General features: G+C 48.1%; 2 protein-coding genes across 4 annotated transcripts in view; one reads left to right on the top strand and one right to left on the bottom strand.

Moving 5' to 3' along the window:
• Positions 1–333: 333 nt before the first annotated feature.
• Positions 334–8,529, top strand: MYL2 (myosin light chain 2). The gene is made up of 7 exons (XM_042910292.1): positions 334–416; positions 1,669–1,758; positions 4,403–4,478; positions 5,616–5,720; positions 6,316–6,394; positions 6,483–6,531; positions 8,192–8,529. The coding sequence occupies exons 1-7, from the start codon at positions 414–416 to the stop codon at positions 8,288–8,290; spliced, it is 501 nt and encodes a 166-aa protein (XP_042766226.1). The 5' UTR covers positions 334–413; the 3' UTR covers positions 8,291–8,529.
• A 572-nt stretch (positions 8,530–9,101) lies between these two features.
• The window catches only part of CCDC63 (coiled-coil domain containing 63), a 35,519-nt gene continuing 19,920 nt past the window's right edge, over positions 9,102–24,700 (bottom strand). Inside the window, exons 10-14 of one of the 3 annotated variants that reach the window (XM_042910861.1) lie at positions 24,229–24,449; positions 18,110–18,154; positions 14,392–14,584; positions 11,549–11,752; positions 9,102–9,294 (exon numbers count right to left, since the gene is read on the bottom strand). In XM_042910861.1, coding sequence (XP_042766795.1) covers positions 9,206–9,294; positions 11,549–11,752; positions 14,392–14,584; positions 18,110–18,154; positions 24,229–24,449 — 752 coding nt within the window. In that variant the 3' untranslated portion in view covers positions 9,102–9,205. Of the gene's footprint in view, positions 9,295–11,548; positions 11,753–14,391; positions 14,585–18,109; positions 18,185–24,228; positions 24,450–24,700 lie in introns of all 3 variants that reach the window. The other 2 variants (XM_042910860.1, XM_042910862.1) reach the window with 2 other exon arrangements.

The following is a 24,700-nucleotide window of genomic DNA, read 5'->3' as shown; positions in this document are numbered from 1 at the left end:
TCTTTGCAGGTGCAAAGGCCCTGGGGCGGGACCCTGATCCTGTTAGAGAATCATAAGGGTCTCCTCTCTGTCTGCTGTTTTCTTTCTCAAAATTGACAAGCACAAGTGTCTCCCGCCCAAGTGCTGCCGAAAGTGTGCAGCATCTCTCCCTGTGACCCAGCCGCCTGTCTCTTTAACCTTGAATGCCTTTTTGGGTCTCATGTGTCACTGGGTGGCGAGTGAGCTCCCCTTACTTCAGAAGAACGGCATGGGATGGGGGGGCCTTAGGTGGTGTCCGCCTCACCTATTACTGCCAAAAGTGGTCATGGGGTTATTTTTAAACGCGGGGAGGAAGTATTTATTGTTCCCGGGCCGAGGAGAGCTGGGCAGCCTGTAGGATTCTTCTGGGGGAGCAGTGCTGTGTCCTTTCTACCATGGTGAGTAGCGAGGGCTCCTTGAGGTGTGATGCTGTGGAAGGGGGGAGGAAACACCACCTACAAGCAGAGGGCAGAGGGGAGGGGCAGAAAGCTGGCTTATGAGGGCCCCAGCCCCTGGTGGAAAAAGCAGCCCTTGCTGTGTGCACACAGAGGAACCCCAATCAATGCCCCGATAAGCCACAAATAACAGCAGCTCCCAGGGACTCGCAAAAACAAAATAAGAGAGTTGGCTTTTTTATGGCTTGTCTACTGACCTCTCGAGGAATCAATAACTCCCAGGGCTTGCAAAATGGGATTGAACGCTTTTAAGGATCAAATTGTAATTCTTTTCTCTTGTTCAGGCAGCTGGGGAAAAGAATCTTTTTGTTTTCACCTTTTGAACTTGCAAATTTAAAACCTTTCTCCCTGTGTTGTTGGGTTAGGCGTCCCCCTCCCAAAGCAGGAAGCCCCCAAATCAGGGCCAGTGTAGGAGAATGGTTAGGGGCGCAGACTCTGAAGTCAGACTGCCCAAGTGCAACTCTGGTCCTGCCTTTTTGTGCCTGTGTGACCTTGGGCAAGTGACCCAACCTCTCTGAACCCCAGTTGACTCCCCAGTCAAATAGCTACAGTAATCATAGCCCCTACTTGACAAGAGGACTACATGAAATCATGTATGTATATGTATAGTGTTCGAGCGTTTGCTCTATTTAAAGTCAGAGAGAAGCGGGGTGGAGACAAATGTTAACTTGCTCTTCTCTTCACTGTTTGTGTGTGCAAGGACAGAACATTTAGAAAGGATATTTCACTGCCATTTGGATCAAAGGAGAACTGGGGAGGGGGAGCAGTGGGTTTTAACACCCTGAGAAAGTGTCATTTCATCTCGGCATTCCTCATGGTTTAGTGAGCCTGACGTTTTCCCTCTCCAATCAATTCTCCTTCTGCGCATTACTGAACTTTTTTTTGTGAAATGCATTGCAACAGAGGCAGCTGGATCCCGCCGGGGCTGATCTGAAAGTGTTACCTCCTTCCCCGGAGATGTACCCTCCCCTAGTTTGCAAAGGTGGTGCTGCAAACCCTCTGTCTCTGAGAATCCACCAGAATCAGGGTGGATTCTGGGTCCTCTTATCCCTCCAGTATCACCATTTTTGAGATGAGAGTGGGCGTCAAACCCCCCATTTCACAGATGAGCGGCTGAGGCTCACCCAGAGATGGGACCCGACTCCCAGCTTCTGACTCTTTTAATTAATGCTTTCCCCCCCCCCACCCCCCGCAGGCACCTAAGAAAGCCAAGAAGAGAGCAGAAGGTGCCAATTCCAACGTGTTCTCTATGTTTGAACAGACCCAGATCCAGGAATTTAAGGAGGTGGGTGCAGCTGTTGAATCATACGCCCGGATGGAGATTCCCACCTGTCAAAGAGGACGTTCCCTCGTTCCACGTTCCCCGCAGGGACCTAGTGGTTAGAGGTTTTTATCATCCAAACAACCCCAAATTCAGTCTCAACATGTGCATGAACCGTTTAAAGAAATTATTTTTAATAATTTTTGCCAATCTAAAAGTAAAGCGTATTTCTTGTTGAAAATGTTGGGGGAAATTTTCAGAAAAACACAAAGAAGAACATAAAAATGATCTACAATTCTATGACCCAGAAATAATCAGTTAACGTTTTAATATTCGCCCTTTAAGTCACTTTTCGTATTACATGTATATACTTTTAAATTATTTTGCTATTTTTCTTTGAGCAATTCTGCATCAACATTTTCTATCAATTTACTGAAACCACTTCCCATGGTTGGATGTTACATGTGCTTAGAATGCTCTACCATTATAAATAACACATCTTTGCTGGTTTCCTTGGGGTAAATTCCTAAAAGCAGAACTGTTGGGTCAAAGAACTTTAAAAAAGGAACTAAAAACCACTAGAAGCAGTGGCCCTCCAGAAATGTGGTACAAATACCGACTCCCAGCAGCCCCAAAAGGAAAAAGTGCCTTTTCCCCCACATCTCCATCAACATTGGGTATTAAGAGCCTAACAATATTATTTCTGCCAAACTGAGAGATGAAAAAGAGCATCTCTTAGATTTTAAATTCTATAGCCGTCCATTGTCGAACACGAGCAAGGCTGAAACCCTGTCACATTCAATGGGAGTGCGCCTTATTAAATAAACCTGAGTACCAATTAGGCCGAATTAAGCCACTGCCCGCAGGCTTGGAAGGATAGACTCTCAATGAATTTTCCAGCAGTCCCCGTGGCCCACACTGAGTCATCCACACTCCCACCTGGGCCTTCAGAGAAAGGGATGTTGAAGAGGCCAGTGTGTCCTGTATCAAAGGCGAAACCATTCGGGACTTCCAAATGGTACACAAACCCTTAACACCTTTTGCCCTTAGATCACAGGAATGTCGTGTCCCCTACGCCCCCCGGGGAAAGAAGAACTCCCACGATGAAATGTCATATCTGAACTCTGTCATATTTCTGTCATATTTGAAATCGTCACCTTCCCTCCCTTCCCCCTCACCCTGCCCCAATCTCCAGAACGAGATCAGTTGCTGGGTGTGGGGTGTGGGGAGTGGGTGCAAATACTTTCAGGAACCAGCTACAAAGAACTCAAAAAACATGGAGATGATAAGTCATTTGTAAAATACCTGGGCATTTACAAAGCTCTTGGCGTCTCCGTGGGAGCCACCTGGGAAAGATAGCTGGCCCCATTTTATAGATAACTGGGCTTTGGTGAGGGGAGGGGGGGGGGCGCTGATGAGACCCCAGGTATTAACTTGATTTTTTATTTTATTTTTTTATTTTTATTTTTTAATCAAACATTTGTTTATTTTTGAGAGAGTGTGTGTGCATGGGGGAGGGGCAGAGAGCTAGGGAGGCAGAATCCCAAGCAGGCTCTGCACTGTTAGCACAGAGCTGGACGTGGGGCTTGAACTCAAGAACCATGAGATCTTGACCTGAGTGGAAATCAAGAGTTGAATGCTTACCTGACTAAGCCACCCAGGCACCCCTAACTTGATTTTTTAAAGAACAACTTCATAGAGATATAACTCACACACCTTAAATTCACCTTTTTAGGGGCGCCTGGGTGGCTCAGTCGGTTAAGCGGCCGACTTCAGCTCAGGTCACGATCTCGCGGTCCGTGAGTTCGAGCCCCGCGTCAGGCTCTGGGCTGATGGCTCAGAGCCTGGAACCTGCTTCCGATTCTGTGTCTCCCTCTCTCTCTGCCCCTTCCCCGTTCATGCTCTGTCTCTCTCTGTCTCAAAAATAAATAAACGTTAAAAAAAATTTTTTTTTTAAATTCACCTTTTTAAAACTACGTGTACAATTCAGTGGTTATTTGCTATAGTCAGAGAACTATGTAGCCATCATCACTAACTTCCCAACATTTCTATCACCCCATAAAGAAACCTCACACCAATCAGCAGTCACTACCTGTTCCCTTCTGCCACCGCCCCCCCCCCCCCCCACCTCTGGCCACCGCTGATCTCTTTTCAGCTCCTACAGATTTGCCTGTTCTGGGCATTTTGTAGAAGCACATCGTACAGTATGTGGCCTTTTGCCCCTTGTTTCATACAGCGTCATGTGTCAGGGCTCATCTGGGCTGTAGCTGGCGTCAGGGTCTCCTTCCTTTTTATTGCTGAGGAGTAATCCATCACATGGCTAGAACACATTCTGTGTAACCATGCATCCGTTGATGGACATGTGGGCTGTTTCCAGGTTTGGGCCATTGTAAATAATGCTGCTATGGACATTCAGGCACAGGTTTCCACGTGGACAGATTTTTCAGTTCTCTTGGGCAGACGCCCAGCGGTGCGACTGCTGGATCATACGGTAACGCCACGCCTAACATTTTGAGGAACGGCCAGTTTCCAGTCTTTGACCCTTGATCTAATGTCCTTCGGTGCTCCTGAATCCCAGAACCCCATTTCCCCCAGTCCACAGCCTGATCTCTTGGTCTCGTCCACTCAACTTCTCCTGGGCTGACCGGCCAACTGCCCCCTTCCACAGGCCTTCACCATCATGGACCAGAACAGGGATGGCTTCATCGACAAGAATGATTTGAGGGACACGTTTGCTGCTCTTGGTATGTCCCCCCTCTAGGCCTGCAGGAGGGTCTCCTTACCCCACCCTCCTGAGGAGTGGAAAGTGGGGCCACTGAAAAGGTCAAGAGCTTATCATTTTTCAAAGAAAGAGCTCAAGCACGGTTGGCCTTTAAGACAAACTTCAGAGGAAAAGCAAAGAAGTGTTTAGGCTTTGAGTGTCTTCACATATCTTTCATTTCTCTTTTAAACTGACTTGTTTTTTCTGTGATTTTGAATGCAATGCCAGCTCACAATAGAAAATCTGAGAAACTCAGAAAAGTATAAAAGAAAAAACATTAGCCATTAGGTCACATTCCACTGTAACATTTCCGCCTCTCAGTCTTTTCTAGGTACATTTGGGTTTTTTTGTGGAATTTTTGTTGTTGTTGTTGTTTTGAGGTTGGAATTATTCTATTTGGAAGCCAGCTTTTTAAATTTAACATCTCAGTAGTGTAAGCATGAGTGTGTGGAGATTTTTCAAAATACACACGTCCACCCTGCCACCACTCACCCCCCTCCACTCCTACTCCCAGAACTCAGGGCCACCATGAACAGCTGAGCAGGTTGTGCACTGCATAGTTCGACAGATTACTATTCATGTTTGTGGCCACTGTAGATTTTTATATTTAAAACATAAATTATCTTAAGAAGGGGTGACTTTTAAAAATTTGCACAAAGGTGCTATTTGGTCTCGTGGCAGAGGCTAGCACAGGATCTATGAGAATCTCCAAGGGCGTGTGGGTTGCAGCCCTTCAAGGAAAAAGTTCCCTTCAAGGTGATTCTGATCTGTGTCCCACCTCCCACTGAGAAGGGATCATTTGTAATAGGAACATTTCCCCTTTCAGTAAAAAGTTAAAATATCTGTTTAAAATGTTCGAGGTTCTGAAGGCACTATTATAAAAAATAGCTAACCCCTCCCCACGTTGGATGTTTGGGCTGTGTCCAGCTGTCTGGCTATTATAAATAACACTGTGGAGAACATCTTCTCATGGGACTCTTTGGCCCCGCCCACTCCATCTCTGCTTGTCCCTTAGACTAGATTCCATGAAGCGCCATTAGGCGGGCAAATGCCAGGGTCCTGACAGCTGTTTCTGCCCTAGCGCGGGGGGCTCTGAGTGTGTATCTATCTCCTGCCCTAGGGCGTGTGAATGTGAAGAATGAAGAAATCGATGAAATGCTCAAGGAAGCTCCAGGTCCAATTAACTTTACTGTGTTCCTAACGATGTTTGGGGAGAAACTTAAGGGTAAGCTCATGTGTGTGTCTGTCTGTGTGTAGGTGCATCTGCATTTGTGCACCTGTGTGTGTGTGTCTTTACGTGTCTTCATCTTTGGGCATGAATTAAAGCACTAGGAGGGCACACGGGTGTTGGCAGAAGGTGAAGGCAGAGTAACATTGGGGGTGGGGAGGGTAAAAGCAACAGCTACCATTGCTCTGAGGCTTAGCCTGAGCCAGACCCCATGCTACACACTTTGGATCCATGACCTCATTTGCCATCTAGGAGGTAGGTTCTGTTTTATCCCCTGTCTAAGGCTCAGAGATGGAAAGCCACTTGCTTGTGGCCACACAGCTAGCAAATGCTGGAGTCAGGATTCGAATCCCAGTCTTTCCGAATCTAGATCCACTTTTGACCTTGGGTTTGCTCAGAAATGACTGGATTCTCAGCCCACTCTTTCTAATTATCGAGGTTCAGTGCTCAGAGGAAGGCAGGGCCTTTCCTCCAAGCAAACCAGCCTTGCTCTGGCCCCTCCATCTTTGAAGGGGAGTTGGGCCCTGCCTCCTGGGGCACCGTGGGTTTTCCAGCCACCCATAGCATGATTCAACCCTGCTTTCTGTTTCAGGGGCAGACCCCGAGGAGACCATTCTCAACGCATTCAAAGTGTTTGACCCCGAAGGCAAAGGGGTGCTCAAGGCTGATTAGTGAGTGGGATCTGTGGGGGAGGACGTGGGGGTTCCCTGCCTCCCACACACACACCTGGTGCCCACACCCGCCGTTCTCTTTTTGCAGCGTTCGGGAGATGCTGACCACACAGGCAGAGAGATTTTCCAAAGAGGAGGTAACAGCCCCTCAGGCACACACTGCACCCCAGCTCCCGTGTCACCCTCTTTTCTAAAACACCCCTGGCCCCACACTGAGAGAGAACCTGCTACTGAGCCCCTATCTCATTTCGTTCTCTCAATCACACTATGAGGTAGGGACTACCAGCATTATTGTCATTTTATAGATGGGGAAACTGAGGCCCAGGGAAGTTAGTCACGGGCCTAAAAGGACAACACTAATGGTAAATGCTGAGGCCTGGATTCCAACCCAGGTCTGTCTGACTCCAGGTCTAGAGAGGCCTGGTTAGAGACCTGGTGCTGGTTAGAGCACCAATTTCCTGATGGAGTGAGGGTGACCTGCAGGGTACCACGTACTGTCATGAAGGTTCTGCACTGCACAATTCTCCTGGATGCTGTACTCATAAAATATATTGTGAAGTATATATTTATTGCAACCGTCGTCCAGCAGATGGCAGTAAAGTGTCTTGATAGAATTCTTTTTTTAAGAAAACCGTATATATGACTTTTTTTGGCAGGGGGCAGTAATGTGCCTTGAAGAAGGGGCACTTTCGCTGCTAATTCATCAAAAGTCCTGTATCAATAAGCAATGGCCCTGTCGATATTATTAATGAACCTGAATCTATTTAAAATAGCCCCTTCTCAGGGTTGATTTCAACAGGTTTCACATTTCGCTAAAATTTTTATTTAGATTCTCCCCCCCCCACTTCCCCCACCAAAACTCATGCAGTTAAAAGAGCCTGCCTTCACCTCCCACCAGCCTGGGGAGTTTGGACAAGCTCTTTGACCTCACTGGGCCTCACTCTCCTCATCTGTAAAGTGGGCAGTAATAAAACTTTCCTCGTAGCGTGCTGTGGGGATTAAACAAGTTGATAATGTGAAGTGCTAAAGCATGTGGAAAGCACAATATAAAGCGTTAGCTATTATTAGCCTAAATTAGTAGCTTTAGTACTAAAAATATTTGTAGTATTTTTAAAAATAACTAGCTGATACTTTCTAAATGTGGACATTGCACATTAAAAGCCTAGATTTCTAGTTTCCCTCAAAGACTAAGTTCCCTCAGTCTGCTCCCCCCCACCCCCACCACGCCGCCGGCCCCACAGCTGGCTCTGAGCCATGGGCACCTCTGGAGGTAGCTTGTGTGTCTGCGTTTCCCCACAGTCCCCACCAGCCCCCTTGCTCCCCTGCAGAGCCTGCCTAGCTCCTTTGCAACCCTGTGATCCCTGCTTTACCTGCTGCAGGCTGGATTCCCAGGAACATCCCTATAGGATGGCCCTTGGGGTCAGCCCTTGCAGAAGAAAGAGCAAGGAAGGGCAAGGAGGCAGGGAGGCAGGGAGGGAGATGCCGAACTTCAATTCAGGCCCTGAGAGTGTGTTGGCTCCCCACCCCCTGCCCTGCAGGGAGCCCTGGAGCCAGAATACCCTTCGAGGAGTTCCCACATTAGGCCTCACATTGATCAGTTGGCCGTGGGCTGCCCCAGGTGGACCGTGACCTTGGGGCTGGCCGCTCTCCACGGCAGCTGAGCAACAAGGCCTTCCCGGAGGGGGACCCGAGTGTCGGGTCCCCATGTCCACCGCACCCCTACTGCCTCTGCCCTGCGACCCTCCTCTCTCACTTGCCCTCCTGTCCCCCTCAGCATGTGTTGCTGGTTCTTTGCAGATGGACCAGATGTTCGCTGCCTTCCCCCCTGACGTGACTGGCAATTTGGACTATAAGAACCTGGTGCACATCATCACCCACGGAGAAGAGAAGGACTGAGAGGCGCTCATCACCCAACCCCGGGCTTGTCTTTGGTGGGGAGGTAGTCCCTGCCCTCCTCTCACTTTGCCCAGTAATGCCGCCGTCCCTGCTCCTGGCCTGTTAGCTGTGTGGCTGCTTCATCATCCACCTCCATGGTCTTTGCAGTCCCAGTGGTTGCAAGATACTATGTAGCCACACGTCCTACAGATGGAAATCCACCCAGAAGCTGTGTTCAAATAAATAGGAGGTTGTGTGTGTGTTCGTGGTGTTTCTCTGACAGACGTGCCTTGAGTGAGGAAGGTCCTTTGCTAGTTCCCGTGAAGGCAGGGTATGAGCGAGTGATGTCCCTGCTGTCATTATTATTGAATCCTAGTGATTCTTTATTGGAAACAGACCTTCACAGCCACTTAGGAATACTTCTGTCAAGGGCCACAATTTATTGGAATGGTAACTAGAGGACCACGGCCCTTTCTCGCAGAGAGTTCAAGCATCGGTAGAGCCTAGCTCCCATGACATCCTTTCCTTTAGGAAACGTTACATCGGAATGTTTCTCCCATAGATGTGCTCAGCCAGGCCCCATGATAAATTAAGAGGAAGAGGCCTCACGTTCATGCTAAGAATACGGCTAATTTAGCAAAAACTCATATCTGTGAACTGTAAGAGGCTAATTTCTAATTTCAGATAAAGGAGCGCCATCTCAGGGGGAGCCCGGGAGCCCTGGTGACCTCATATAGCTCTTGCCTCCTGTGTCCCCATGCCTCCGTGTCCCACAGTGGCTCCCAGGACCCTAATCTAGTCTCTTAGTAATGAGTGTGGGGAGACACGGAGGTTAAAGAACAAAACATTTATTCTCTCCGGTACAAATGCAGCCCCCTCCGCCTCAGACCATAACTTCTTGGGCCTCAGATCATCCCCCCTTTCCAGGATGCTGTCTCAGTGTAAGTCCCTGTTTCGAAACTCTTTCGCAGTGTAGTTGCTGAGCACGAGCTGCCGAAGGCTGCTGTGGTCCAGGGGCTGGTCCACTGCATCAAAGACAGGACTGTGTGAGGAGTCCGGAAACCAAACCCAGCGAGGGGTGGGGGTGGGGAGCTTCCCTCCCAGGGACAGTGCCTCTCTGCCCCGTTCATGGATGCCCAAGGCCAGGTTGGCCAAGCCTGATTTGGGGTCCCTCCACAGTGCTGGGGGTGGAGTTGAATATTCTCGAGGTTCAGGGAGGAGGCGCATCGGCAGAGATGTACTGCACAGGGATGCCCAGATGATAACTGTTTTTTTCTCCCAGAGGAGTATGTGAAGTTGAGTCTAGTTTAATATCAAGGAGACAGGGCCACCATGTGCTGTTGTTCAGGACGTAGACTGAACAAAGATATCTAGTGGAGACAGGTGAATGGATGGGCTGAAATCCAGCCCTCGCCCGACTTGATTGCCAAATCATGTCCATACAGAAGGGGCACCTTAGTTAACCTGTCCAGAGTGCCTCTTCTAATTCATACATATGAGCCACAGAGACTAATGAGCTAAGAGAACCCAGTGTTAATCAACATTCCCTTGAGCAGAAGTGAAGACATCATCTGCAAGTTCCTGACTGGGTGAGGGTAGCATTACCAGCATCTGTGCCCTGCCACCCTCCTCTTTTAGGAATCAAAGGGCAAAGGGAAGGTGTGCAAAGGTGACTAACACCAGACGCACTTTCACTCCTGCCAAGTTTCAGTTGCCTCGATTCAATCAAACTGGAGATGTGTGTGTGTGTGTGTGTGTGTGTGTGTGTGTGTGTGTGTGTGTGTTGGTGATCCTTCCTCACTTCTCCCCCTCCATCTCTGACACACCTGCACGCTTGAAGCCCTGCTTAGAGAGATGTGGCAGCTTTTTTTTTTTTTTTAATCTAGTTTTCTCTAATTCCTAAAGTTGCTCAGGACCATTGGAAAAGAACAACTTAAACAATACAGAATTGCTTAACTTAGAAAGGCAAATGTCTGTAAATCACCACCTCGAGAAACACCCACCACAAGTCAGCCTATAGATCCTTTGTTTTTGTATGCATAATCAAGACCCCATCCTCCTTCCTTCTCTCTCAACCTCCCTCCCTCCTCCTCCTCCTCCTCCTCTCTCATTATACACAGTTCTTTCCCTATTATACATTGGGGTTGTCAAGGGCTGTCTTGTGCTTTGTAGCATTTCTAGCAGCTTCCCTGGCCACTAGATGCCAGCAGTACCCCTTACCTCCCAGGTGTGACAACCAAAAATATCTCCAGACATGGCTCAAAGTCCCCTGGATACTATAGGATATAGGATTATATCCTATAATCCATATATAATTACACATATATAATTTATATATAAATTATAAGTTTGAGAGTGTGTGTGTGTGTGTGTGTGTGTGTATGTGTGTGTGTGGAAGAGAGAGAGAGAGAGAGAGAAAGAGACAGAGAGAGAGAGAGAGAGAGAGAGGGAGAGTTTATAGTGACCCACTGCACTCTTGTCTGTGTCTGCACAGTAAGCCTGTTGCACAGATGGGTGACACGTAATTCACGTAACAAATCTCCAATGGGTGAGCGTTTCAGTAGTGTCCAGTTCGGGGCTGCAGTGAACATGGCCCTACTTTCACCCTTGAACCTTGAATAAATGTTTCTTGGAGGACCAATCTGCACAGGCGAGACGATGGGCTTCACAGGTGTATCTGTGTCCCAGGCTTGCCACACATGTGGCCAAACTGCCCTCCAAAACCCAGGCGGGGCCAATTTTCTCCCCGCCCCCAGAGAGAAGGGCTGCTTCCCGGGGTGAGGGGAGTGTCAGGAGGGAAGATTGACAACCTGGCCACAGGGGCCACAGTTAGGCATCTGGCTTCCAGGGAACCAAGCCGCAGCTGCCTCAACCATGAGGTTGCAGGACACGGTTGGGGTGGGGCAAGAACGGCCATGGGTGAAGAAAGACTCAGGGGCATAAGGTTAGGGTGAGAGATGGGCCTAGGGAATCTTGTGTGTCTGCAACTTGCCAATTTGTAAACTTAAGCATTTTAAGGTTCATTTTAAATGGTCACAAAGTAGTGATTGGAAAAAATATCCAGGATCACTAAACTTCAGGATCTGTGGCTAGGTCATTGCACTGTAGAGGGAAGCATCACCAGGCAAAACAAGTCAAGGGACCACAGCCATGATGGAACCCAATGGAACGGATGGGCCTACGAGACTCATAAAGGGAAACTGAGGCTCAACACTGCAGACTCTCTCTGGCACAGGTCTCCTAGCAACCTGTGCAGATTGGGGGAGAAAGAGAACTCACCTTCATCCAACCTGTCGCTGAAGGGGTCAGCCCCAAGCACCGGGGGGATGACTTTGATGGGTTCTGTAGGCTTGAGGAGGGAAGAGCCGCCCCAGAAAGGGTTGATGAAGGGCGGTGGCATCTCGGTCTCTGCCCCTTCCATATCCAGGATCCGCTTGTAGGACTCCAGCAGCAGGAGGTCATTGGTCTTCTCCTCAATGATGGCTGGAAGAAAATCAATCAGAACCAAGATGGCAGCCAAGAGACCTGGTTCCCAGGAATTGGGGGTGGTGCCCCCACCCCCCTGTGGGCTGGAGAAGAAGGGAAAGAACAAAGAGTGGGGACATGTGCACCTCTAAGGACGAGGGCTTTCTCTTGGGTTACACCGTGCATTCTCCAGAGGGCACTATCCACAAGAGGGCAATATTTGGTTTTTGAGACGCAAAAAAAAAAAAAAAATCTGACTTATGTTTATAACATAAAACATATACATACAGAACATAAACAACTATAGCTTATATCTACAGTGTTAAAATTTCATGAGGAGGACAATTAGGAAAAGAATGTCTAAAAAGACTCCTTAGGAGGCAATAATGAAAAGACGGTTGAGAAACAGTGGGTTACACTAACAATTGGAAGCCACAGGCAACCTCTTAAACTACTGATTTTTCCCCTGCACGCTCTGTCCCAGGCTTCCAGACCTGCGCTCATGCTGTTCCTTCTGCCTAGAATGCCTTTCCCTACACCCCTCCCTGAATAACCCCTACTGGCGTTTTGAGACTTGGGTCAGGCCTCTGCCACCTGCAGGAATGTTTTTCTGACCTGTCTAGTCCGGGGGAGCTCCCCTATCCTGCTGTGTGTCAGAGCCCTGTGCATTCACTGGGCTCTTGTGTGTTCAACCACCCACTCTACCAATGAGTATTGGATGCCTACCATGCCAGGCACACAGCTGGATGCTGCGATGCATGGAGGAGAAACAAAACAACAACAACAACAACAACAACAACAACAACAACAACAACAACAGTAAAAACAAAGATGCAATCTCGGCCCGAGGAAGCTCATAAGCTTCAGTGTATAGGAGGAAGATGGACAAAAGGACAAATTCGACAGGTAAACAGAAAAGCACCGCTTCCCTTGCTTTCCAGATGCTCGTTATCTAGACTCAGTAACTCCTGGATCTGGAGAATGTTTTAAATAAACCTCGTGCTACCTGTACTGTTGCCATTCTTTCTGAAAATCAGATACCAACAATATTTGCATCTGGCACTTGCTATCAGATCTCGAAAACTTCCTAGATTCACAGTGAGAGCTACTTGTACATGGAAACAAACTGGATGGATGTTACATAAAAGGACTGCCATGAATGGGAACAATAGCGTGTGTGGAGGGGACACCAGCCTCAGATGAGGCAGTGGAGGGAAGCCCGGCTAGGGAGAGGACATTTAAACGGAGATCTGAGAATGAGAAGGAACTCGGCCTGTGCAAAGGCCCTGAGGTGGGAATGTGTTGAGGGGAGGGTTGGAAGAATCCACAGAATAGTGTGACTTGTGAGAGAGCAGGACACGAGGACATGACAAATGTGAGCAGGGGCCAGGCTGTGTAGACGTGATAGGGTGTGGGCAGGAAAGAGTTAACACAGCAGTCCTGATTACTCTCCCCTGAAAGACCAGCTTGCCAGGTTGGCCTGAGGCTGGCATCAGGGAACTTGGATTTCAGGAAGGTTCCTATCCTCACTAAATGATAATAGAGGCTCAGTGCGCCTCACCTGTATGTATAAGACATGTTTATGCTAAGTAACTGCTTTATTTTTTTCAAAACCCTGGGCACAGCCTCTCTAATGAGCTCGCCTGGTTGGTAACACTTCACTTATGTCATCACAACTCAATGCTGGGGGAACTAAGTGCATCATCCTGTGTGACCCCTCTGGATGAGGAACCCTTGGAAGCTTGCTCCTGGCTTCCTCCAGACTTCACCCCATGCCCGTTTCCCTCTTGCTGATTTTGCTTTGATCCTTTTGCTACAACACATAAAGCCCAGAGTACCACTACGGGCTGAGTCTATGAGCCCTCCTAGCAAATCACTGAACCTGGCACGAGGGGGTGATTGGGAAATCCCCAAACACGGAGCGTATTAAGAACCTTAGGTATTATTCTAAAAGCAAGCCATTCGCTCCAAATTGTGATGATTTCTGGAGGCACATCCCTCCTTCTCTGTCCTGAGCTAAGGGCCTATGGCTAGAAATGTGTGTTCTAGTTGACAGGCATTTGCTACATGCCAAGCACTGCTCTGAGCACTTTATTTCTTCCTTTCCGATCCGTATGCTTTTCAATTCTTTTTCTTGCCTTACTGCATTGTTTAGGACCACCACGATGATACTGAATAGGAACAACGCGAGCAGACACTCTTGCCTTGTTCCTGATCTTAGAGGAAAAACATTCAGTTTTTTACCCTTAAGCGTGAGGTTAGCTGTGTCTTGTAGATACCGTTCAAAGTTAAGAGAGTTTCCTTCCAGCTCTAGTTTGCTAAGAGTTCTTATCTGAATGGATGTTGAATTTGTCAAGTGCTTTTCCTGCATCTATTAATGCGATCATATAGCTTTACTCTAAGAACTATTAATTTATTTAAACTTCCCAACAGCCTTATGAGGTAGATATTAGTTTACTCCTCATTTTTTTTTTGGAGGGGGGAGGACACAGCTAGTAAGAGTAGAACCAGGATTGGAGCCCAGGCAGGCTGGCGTTACAGCCCACGTTTCATCACCAGGCTCAATGCCACCCAAAGAACAAGTCCTCGTGACTGCTCACAGAAAGTTCCGGAAATAGTTCTTAAAGGCCCAACGAGACCCCACCCCCTTGACTCACCTAAGTACTGTGGAAGGTTGGTGTCATTGATTTTCCCTGTCTCCCCTAAGTGCCCCAGGATCTTGGTGGCATCACAATTTATCTTTTTAAACAGACTCTCCACCGAGTTCTTGAGATACTCCAAGGTCTTGCTGATTTCCTTGTAGCTGTTCTCATACATGTCTGCCTCCTCCGTGGTCTTCTTCAGTTTCTCCTGGTGACAGACCCCAATTCCCACCCAAGATCAGCCAGGCTGCACCCTGGGCTCCGCCCACCCATAAGGACTTTCAGTGGGGATGGGGGTTTGGGACCCTCTGGAACCAGAGCCTCTGAACTACAGATTTTCAGACTCTGAGGGGATACAAAATCAACATACTAAGCCTTAATCAGCATTCTAAAGAAAGTAAATAGAACAGAAAAGAAAGGAAAAGAAAATACTAATAGACACTGCAGGTAATGAGGGTAAATATTGTTAAATCTAAGTTTTGTTTCACCTACATGTACGTACATGTGTCTACATGTGTACGGGATTACAATATTTTTTAAAAGCTGGTGATTCATTTTTTAAAACTGTGGCCCACAGAAAGGAGTACATTTTACAACGAAGCCTAATTCATAGTATACAATGTAAATATACATACGGGTATGGGTGTGTGTTTAAATAGATTATCTAACCAAATGACGTAAATGTTTCACAGATCAATATTCTTATTGTGTGTTCTCATATTTTCTATTGTTCTGTTTCATTATTTTTGAAGGCTGGTTCAATCCAACAAACTGATTTTACCACTCACTGGTTAATACACATTGCTCTAGTCCAGTGGTTCTCAAAGTGGGGTCCCTGGGCGACCAGGAGCATCGGCTTCATCAGGGAGCTTGCTAGAAATGCAAATTCTTGGGCTCCAGTCCAGACCCTGAATCAGAGGCTCTGGGGGTGGGCCTGGCAATGTGTGTTTTAATGAACCTCCAGGTGATTCTGATGCATGGTAAAGTCTGAGAACCCCTGCGAGTCCATTGGGTCGCAATCTTGGCTTCACGTTACTTTCGCTTGGGACCTTCAAAACATCTGCTGCCCTGACCCCAGCCTCAGAGGTTCAGCTGGTTTGGTCTGGCGTGCAGCCTGGGCATCCGAGGTGAATCTGACTTGCAGCCCTGGGCTGAGAATCCCTGCTCTTGGGTCGAGAGCTTCCAGTCACTTCCTGACTCTCCCTCTGAGCTCTCAGCTTGCTAAGGTGAACTGGGCCCAGTGAGGACTGCCCACTCCCTGTGGCTCCCGCATCGTCCCAAATAACAATCCCAAGGGGCCCGTCCTATCCATACCCCCATTTTCCAGGTGAGGAAACTGAGGCTCTGAAGCACACAACCAGGAGAGGGAAGCCAAGATCCGAACTGTCACTCGACCATCACACCGGGCAGCTTCCTCTGTCCTGGCTCCCAGGGCTGAGTTTCCCCATATGACTGCAAGAGCTGCCCTCTCATTCTAGAGGCACGTTAGGAGATCACGTGGTCAAACAAACAAAAAGCCTGATGTGGCTGCGATAACATGTGTCCAGCACCTTACACATCATCTCAACACAGCCTCACAACTGCTACAGATTTCAGGTGAGGAAAACAGAAGGTCAGAGGTCAGAGAAGAAAGGCGAACTTGTGTTTAGCTTCCTTGTATGGAGTGGTCTACGTACCTGACCTTGGGTTCATTTCTTGAGCGATTATTTAGTACCAAGGTGAGGGGATTGTGAGGTTTTACTGATTTACATCATGAACAACGGTAGCTACACTCATAATTCTCCGCTCTGCCATTTGCTTAGCGTGCACATGCATGACTGACCTCAAACTTCACAGTCCACTGAAGTGAAGATGATTATTATCTCCATATTAAAGGTGAGAAAACAGAGGCTCAGAGAGGTTAAGTCAGTTTCTGAAAGTCACACAGCGAGGGAGTGACTTTTCTGAGAGTCATACCCAAGCGTTTGTTCCCAGGTCCTGGTTGCTTAACTCCCATGCAAAACCCTCCCGTTAAGGGGCAGGTGCTCCCACTTCTCTCAGAGGGGCAGGAGAGGATGAAAGGGAAGATGTGAGGAAAGTCTCCGGGAATAGAACAGAGGGAAATGATCTTTAGCAGGGGGTAAGGGAAAAAAAGGCCCTTGTGATTCCATTGTTATTAAGACAAATTCTCCTGCTTGGAGTATATGCTTTGAACTGAGGCCCCCAGAAGTCATGCTGCAGCCAAGGGAACAAAGACGGGATGAAAAGACTTCAGATGTGGGGGAGACGCTGGAGGCTGCCTGGTCGGCCTCCCCAAGGTGCCCCTCTTTAGGCCTTCAAAACCCAGAGGTGCAGAGCCTCACCAGTCCCAACCCCAAGGAAGCATCTGGACGACACTGGGTGGCCGTGAGCCACTGGGGACGTGGGGCCCCAATCATGTGCTCAGCTTGAGGAGGGTCTCCTTGGACTTGGACCCTGCCTGAAGCGTCATTCCCCATATCTGGGCTCCTGAGAGAGGCCTCTCTGAGCCAGAGCCGCAGAATGGTGCCTTGTGCTTTGCTGCCCCCCAGTGGCCCATTGGAGAATGGCACCGCCATCCCTGTCTAACCAGATGGATGCCAACAAAGAAAATACGACACAAAGAAGGAAAGGAAAATGATCCAGGACTGCAGTTCCTGGGTCAGGGACTGTTGGATTACAACAGGGCTGTGCAAACTCTCTGGGTTCATATCTTTGTCAGGTGTTTGCTATCTATTCTCCCCTTACGCCTCAATAACAAACTCCTGATTGTATTTGGGGCGGCAATGTGCCCAGCTGAAAATTATATTTCCAAGCCTCCTTTGCAATAGGGATGGCCAGCAAGATGTAAGTGCAGAAGTCACTGGCTGAGTCTTCACAGAAATAACTTTTAAGGTAATGGGAACGATATTTTTGCCTCCCCCACTTTCTTCCTGAATGGAACATATAAGTGATGTCTGGATCATCAGCAGTCACAATGCAACCATGAGGCATCCCTGGGAAAATAAGCCACACGCTGAAGATGGCAAACAGGAGGAGCCTGGGTTACTGATGACATCATGACCTGAAGTACCTATCTCCAAATGTATTTAACAAAATAAATACTTCTACCTTGCTTAGGTAGGCCATTGCTGCTTTGGTTCCTGGTGATTGGCAACTAAATACAATGCAAAGCTCAAATACAGCATCCCAGCTCCAAGGTATTAGTCAAATGACTTTACCTCTCTGAGCCTCAGTTTCTCATCTGTAAAATGTAGAGACCACAGCACCTAACCCACAGGGCTGTTGTGAGGATTAAATGAGATAATACACGCAAAGCACTTAGCCCAGTACCTGGTACGTAGTAAATGCTCAACAAATGTTCATAATAACTGTTATTGACAGCAGGCCACAGCCAGGACAAGGGGGAGAGAGAAAAAAGTTACTGAGGCAGAGCTCTGTCTGGAATTTGCCAGTCTGGGATGAAATTATAGGCACAAGTGCCTGGGCTATGCTCCCTGAAGTCCGGGAGTCTTTAAAGCAGACAAAGGGCCTATAGGGACAAAATTCTACAGGCATATCTGTAGCAGAGGCTGCCCATGACAAAGGGTCAGGACATGTCAAGACATGCGCGAGGCCAGCTCAGTCTCATGGGGCAGATATCATACTCCTCCTGAGGGCTGCCTGGCAGGCTGCATGACAGACAGACAGACAGACAACAGACTCCCACGTCCCTCCCTCCCCACCATGGTCTTACCTCCATCTGTCTCAGGACAGAGCAGTTGTCATCATGGGATGATTTCTGCTGGGATTGCAAGAGGATGATCTCATTCTGCTCACGAGAGAACCAGACCATAAGGACAAGTGCGTGCTCCCCTCCCCGCCACACCTGAAACCATGCCTGTGCCTTGAGACGATGATGAGGATCTAAATTATCTGTTTCAAGGAGCCCCCAAACCCCTGGGCCCCACTTATGCCCATGGAGGTTCTTTCTGATGTTTCTTTGTAACGTTTTATTTATTTTTGAGACAGAGAGAGACAGAGCATGAGTGGAGGAGGGTCAGAGAGAGAGGGAGACACAGAATCGGAAGCAGGCTGCAGCCTCTGAGCTGTCAGCATAGAGCCCGACGCGGGGCTCGAACTCACAAACCGCGAGATCACGACCTGAGCCGAAGTCGGACGCTTAACCGACTGAGCCACCCAGGCGCCCCTGATGTTTCTTAATTAAAAGGAGGAGGGCGTGGGAGCGCGGGCGGTTCATCCGTTCTGAAGAACTGTCTAGAACAGCAGTCGATAGAACCGTGATGGTGGCAATGTTCTCTCTGCAACACCCAGTCCTGCGGCCACTAGCCACTTGTGGGTATTGAGCACTTGAAGTGTGGTAGTGCCACCGAGGAACTAAACCTTAATTTTACTTAATTTAAACTTACTTTGCCATGGGTGGCTTGTGGCTACTGTAATGGATGTAACGTAAAGGCAGCTCCAGAGCAGAGGTTATCAAACTCCAGCATGAAGCAGAATCACCTGGAGGTTCGTGAAAACACAGATTGCTGGGCCCCTCTCCCAGAGGTTCTGGTTCGGTAGGTCTGGGCGGGGCCCAAGACTGTGCATTTCTCGAAAGTTCCCAGGAGCTGCGGCTACTGTTGATCCAGGGACCAGATTCAAGAACCCCTATGTTAGCAGAGTGTGCCTAAATATAAAAGGCTACCCTCTGAATAATTTCATCTCTAGGAATCTGTCCCATGGAAATAGTAGGACATGTGGGCAAAGTGGCTGTTCAAGGTTGTCTGTCAGGTTATTACTCAAGAATGGCCCCCAATTAGGGGCGCCTGGGTGGCTCAGTCGTTCAAGCTATTGACTTCGGCTCAGGTCATGATCTCACGGTTCGTGGGTTCAAGGCCCTACATCGGGCTCTGTGCTGACAGCTCAGAGCCTGGAGCCTGCTTCGGATTCTGTGTCTCCCTCTCTGTCTGCCCCTCCCCCACTCATGTTCTGTCTCTCTCAAAAATAAATAAACATTAAAAAGGAAAAGAAAAGAATGGCCCCCAGTTAGAGACAACTTAAATGTCTACTGATAGTGGATGAGTTAAATCAAAGATAGTATTCATATCATGGGGGCAATGGGTCTCAAAAATGTTTTTTAATATTTTTTTTCTAAAAATATGGTTTAAAATGAAGATTCCTGGCCCATTCTCAGAGAATCTAGGTTTGTAAGTATAGGATAGAACTTGGGGATCACATTTTTAAGAAGTTTCTTATGATTCTACACAGAGATTCCAGGGTCCCCAGAAGCCATTAAAAAGAACATAGAAGATGTTGGAGGGTTCTATGATGAACTTGGGGGGAAAAGTTTTCAAAACAGTGTGAACTGTCTAGAATGATCCTGGTATTGTAAATGGGCATCTTTCCTACCTCAGGACCTTTGCACTTATTGTTTCCTCTGCCTGGAATATTCATCCCCCAGAGATCTACATAGCTTATTCCTGCAAGTCTGCTCAAACTTCACTTCTCAACTTTCCATGCCCTCACTTGGCTCCAGAACCCCCCCTTTACCTGCTGTGCTTCATCTTTTTATCCACACCACTTCTCATTTTCTAATATATCCTACAATTTTTAAAAGTTTATTTAGTTAAGAGAGACAGAGTGTGAGAGGGGAAGGGGCAGAGAGTGAGGGAGACAGGAAGAATGCCAAGCAGGCTCTGCATGGCAGGCCAGTGCACAGAGCCTGAATGGGGCTCGAACACACGAAACCATGGGATCATGACCTGAGCCAAAATCAAGAGTTGGACTCTTTGATCCACCCAGGCGCCCCTACCCTATAATTAATGTATTTAGTAGGCTTGTTGTTCATTGTCTGTTTCTCAGCCAGAATAGAAGCTCCATGAGGGCAGAGCCTTTTGTTGTTCTGTTCTCTGTCCCATAACCAGGGTCTAGAATAGTGTCTGGCACATAGTAAGCGCTCAATAAATACTTGCTGAATGAAAAAATAACCAAAAGAACACTTTTTTCAATCAGAATACATGAATCTATATATACTATATAATAATCACTATGTTAAGTTTAAAAGCATCACCCCCAAAAAATAAATCAGAAGGAAATAGATCAAAATAGCAACAATGATTGTCTCTCAGGAATGGGATAATGGATGGTTTAAAAAATTCAATCCTTAGGTAGTTTCCAAATTTTCTATAATAAGCAAGCATACCCTTCTCTTATAAGATTTTTTAAATATTAAGCATTTTCTTTAGAAACAAAGTGTTTTCAGGACTTATTCAACAGGAATTTGCAGCTCTGCTAAGCCCCAAAAGGCACACAGTTCTGTAACGTCAAAGAAAAGCTCAGAAGCTACTGTCGTCGTTCACACACCATTCTACAAATGGGGAAACTGAAGCCCAGGCAGATCAGGGACTTGCTCATCCTTCATCAGTCATACTCGCGCCCAGGCCAGAGACAGGCTGTGTATCTTAGAGAGGGGGTACCATCACGGTGAAGGGGGGAAAGATCGAGGTCAGTTTTGTTCAGTAACCATTTCCTCATCGGGTCAGTTTCCGACTAGCGTCCTCACATCCCTCTGCTATGGTCCGTCCCTGTCATCCTAGCGGGCTAGTAAGGTGCTGTCTCCTAGAAAAAAAGAATCAGCGTCCTGCACACTCCCAGGTCCCAAACGGACCATCTTTCTTTCCATCCTTCAAACCTCTGCGTTCAAAGACCTTCCATGCAATACTGCAGATGGCCACCTGAGGGCAGCGGCGAAGCGCCTACCCCGGAGGCCGAAAGCGCCAAGGCCCGCAGGGCTGGGCGCAGGCGCAAATCGGACCCAGCGGGTCTCGGTGGATGCTGAGCCCGTGGACGTCAACCTGGCGCGGAAGTGCGGGCCGGAGTCGTCTGATCGGATTTCCCGAGAGGAACCGGAATCCCGATTCCCATGTGGAATATCCCGATTTTCAAATGTTAGCAACTAATAATTTTTAAACTGGGAGGGGGAGGTAGGGGAGACGACGCAAAAGAAGAAAGAAAGTGGGATTCAATCAGTTACGACCTCTGATCCCGGTGCTCGGGGAAGGGGCGAAGTCAGATGTTAGTGTCCTAATTGTTTTTCACTTACATACTTTTCCTACCTGAACCCTAGTTTGAGCAGAGGTGCCACAAGAAGGTGAAAAGGTCAAGGGTCCAGGCAACCCCTCCAACCACCCCTCCCAACCCCCACCCCCTTCATCCACAACTGCTCCATTTTACCTGTTTTTTTTTTCTTTCTAAATGTTTTTTTTTTTTTTTTTTTTTTTTTTTTTTTTTTTTTGAGGGAGATACAGAGACACAGAGTGCAAGCAAGCAGGGGAGGGGCAGAGAGAGAGAGAGAGAGAGACAGAATCTGAAGCGGGCTCCAGGCTCCAAGCTGTCAGCACAGAACCCGAAGTGGGGCTTGAACTCACAAACTGTGAGATCCTGACCTGAGCCAAAGTCAGACACTCAACCAACTGAGCCACCCAGGCGCCCCTTACCTGTTTGCTATACGGTGTTTCCTCAACCTGGGTTTAAACAAAAATGTTCTGTAGCTTTTTTATTAAAAGTTTGGAAAGTACTGCTCTAGTCCCATTATGTCATTCTACAGATGTGGAGACTGAGGCCCAGAAAGGGCAGGAGTTTGGTCATCTTTCATCAGACACACTCCTCCTAACAGAGACAGGCTGCCGGCTGAAGGAGAAATGGATGGTACCCTCATAAGTGAATGGGAAGGTCCAGGTCAATTACTGTTTGGGAACCATTTCCTGGTGTCTCCCACTGTGTGCAGGGCCATCCCGAGCACTAGGAAAGAAGAGGAAGTATACTCTTGTGCCTGTCCCCTGGAAGATCAGCTTCCAGAAGGGAGACAGAGGGAGACAGGAGACAAGCTCATCTCTCCCACCCCTACCCCCACCACACACACAGAGCTGGACATTCTCCGTTTTCCCCCAAATCCACCTACCTCCCTTCCTGCCCTAAACCCCAGGGGCTCGGCTCTGGGCTCCCTTGTCCCCTGGCTTGGGTTGGGCCCGGACAACAGGACTGGAAAGATGTTGGGGGTACCTGGCAGGTCACTAGCTCGGTTGCATCCCTCCAGGAGAGACACATGGACAGCCTTCTCCCCTGATTCCAGAAAACGGCTCCTTCCCCTTACCTGTTCTGGAGCCCTCTTTTGTTGCTCCTGAACTTACCCTTCGTAATTTCCTTAAGCCATTGTAAATAGCGCCTTAAAAAAAAAAACCCACCTCAATTTACCCATTTGGAGCGTGCCATATGTTTCCTGTGATAACCCTCACAGATAGCACCACCTTCAATTCCATCGTGTTCCTGTGCTACCTGTGGTATTGTTTATCACTATCTATTATTGTATATTAAGAGTTTTCTTTAAATCTGCCCAGTTGTGTTCATTTTATTATGTTTACCCTTATTTCCTTACTGTTACGAGTATTTCTTATCATCCTAAGTACCAATGTGCATTCAATCAAAAGTTCACAAGCTATATTTATCCTAATCCTCATAAAAATTAACTCATCACTAGTAAATTAAAATGTTTTCCCTTGGGGCGCCTGGGTGGCTCAGTTGGTTAAGCGGCCGACTTCGGCTCAGGTCATGATCTCGCGGTCTGTGAGTTTGAGCCCCGCATCCGGCTCTGTGCTGACAGCTCAGAGCCTGGAGCCTGTTTCAGATTCTGTGTCTCCCTGTCTCTGACCCTCCCCTGTTCATGCTCTGTCTCTCTCTGTCTCAAAAATAAATAAAACGTTAAAAAAAATTAAAAAAATAAAATAAACTGTTTTCCCTTAAATTCTGGCTACTGGCTACTTACACATAGCCAGTGCACCTGCTCCGTATTTAGGAAACAGTGACATTGCAAACGGAAGTGGCCCGCCTCGTCACACAAACAGCACGGGGACCCCAGAGGGAGGAGTAATGAACTGCCAGAGGTGATGACATTTGTGCAGGGTCAGGACTAATGAGCAGTATTTCATCAGAAGAAAAGCAGGGGTGGGGGGGGGGGCGGGGGCGGGGAGGAAATGGCACGGGGAGGCCTCAGAGGAGGGAAAGGTCGAGGATGGATGAGACTAGCAGCTGCCCAGGGCACCCCGGGGTCGTGAAGAGAGCTGTGCCCTGCTGCGGCAGGTTGAAGCCAAATTTTGAAGGGACTGGAGTGTCATACTAAGTTTAGACTCTGTCCTGTTCAGACAGTTCCAAAGGCTGTTTATGTGTGTTCTGGGGAGTAAGTAGCCCAAGAAGCCAATTAAGTTTGGGAAATGATGGGCTTAACCAAGGTAAAGAGGTTTCTTCACTGCAGGACTCGTCAGAGCCTTCATTATGCTCATGTATATCAAGTGTCTTCAAGATGGTTTGACCATCTCTACTCGGTTCTGTGAAGCTGCTGATTAACAGGAGTCAGCAAGCGTTTAAGGCAAAGGGCCAGAGAGCAGATATTGTAGGCATTGCAGGCCACATACGATCTGTCTCGTACATACCCTCTTTTTTTTTTTCCTTATAACCTTTCAAAAAATGTAAAAACCATTCTTGTTAGCTCAGGTCTGTACGAAAACAGACCACAGGCTGTATGTGGCCATGGCTATAGTCTACTGAACCCAGGACTATAGAACATGCCATGGGTTATGTCACTATGGTGGGGGGGGGTGGGGGGTGACAGGACCACACTAAGGACTTTGCATCAGCTGAAGGCAAATACCAACTTCAGAAAGGTTACCATGCAGGGGGGAGAGCCTGGGGGAATACGGTGTTTCCCAAAGCGATCAGACCCCGAGGCCCTCTTCTCTATAGAGCAGCTCAAGGTGTGTTTCAAGGAACCCCCTTTGAGAAAGGCCGTTAGGAGACCTAGGAAAGAAGAGCAGCCCCGACCTGGATCCTCTGGGTCTTCTTGTGCATCGTCTCCATGTCGTTATTGAGCTCCGTGACGTACATGAACCGAGCGAAGTTCTTCTCCTCCTTGGCCAGAAATCCCTCGATGAGCTCATTCAGGTCCCCGTTCTCTGTCAGCTTCAGCAGCCGCAGGTGCGCCACCTCGTAGCTCTCAAGACTCTCACCCTTGTTCTTCCTCTTGTACTTCTTTGCCTTGAGGGCTGGGAAGGAAAAGCCGGGAAGTGTGAGGCTGAGAGGAAGCCGCTCGGAGCGATGATGCCAGCCGGGGAGACGGCTCCGTAATGTTTATGGTGCCTCGGGGAGGAGGCTAGGCTTTTCCAGGAGGGGGAGTGCAAGAGCTTCGTGCCCTAGTCGCTTCACAGATACGTGACTGAACATCTACTGTGTGCCAGACGCTGTGCTGGGCTCTGCAGACACACTCCCCTGCCCCGTGGAGCTTCCAGCGCAGGAA

The sequence above is a fragment of the Panthera leo genome, chromosome D3 (assembly GCF_018350215.1).
Source record: "Panthera leo isolate Ple1 chromosome D3, P.leo_Ple1_pat1.1, whole genome shotgun sequence".
Lineage (NCBI taxonomy): Eukaryota > Metazoa > Chordata > Mammalia > Carnivora > Felidae > Panthera > Panthera leo.
The sequence above is the reverse complement of the archived record's forward strand: the minus strand, read 5'-3'. Positions and strand labels throughout refer to the sequence as shown.

Excerpts from the sequence above, each read along its gene's own strand:
- MYL2 (XM_042910292.1), top strand. Across the intron at positions 1,759-4,402 it reads AGATCCAGGAATTTAAGGAG|GCCTTCACCATCATGGACCA; the intron begins GTGGGTGCAGCT and ends CCCCTTCCACAG. Across the intron at positions 6,532-8,191 it reads AGAGATTTTCCAAAGAGGAG|ATGGACCAGATGTTCGCTGC; the intron begins GTAACAGCCCCT and ends GGTTCTTTGCAG.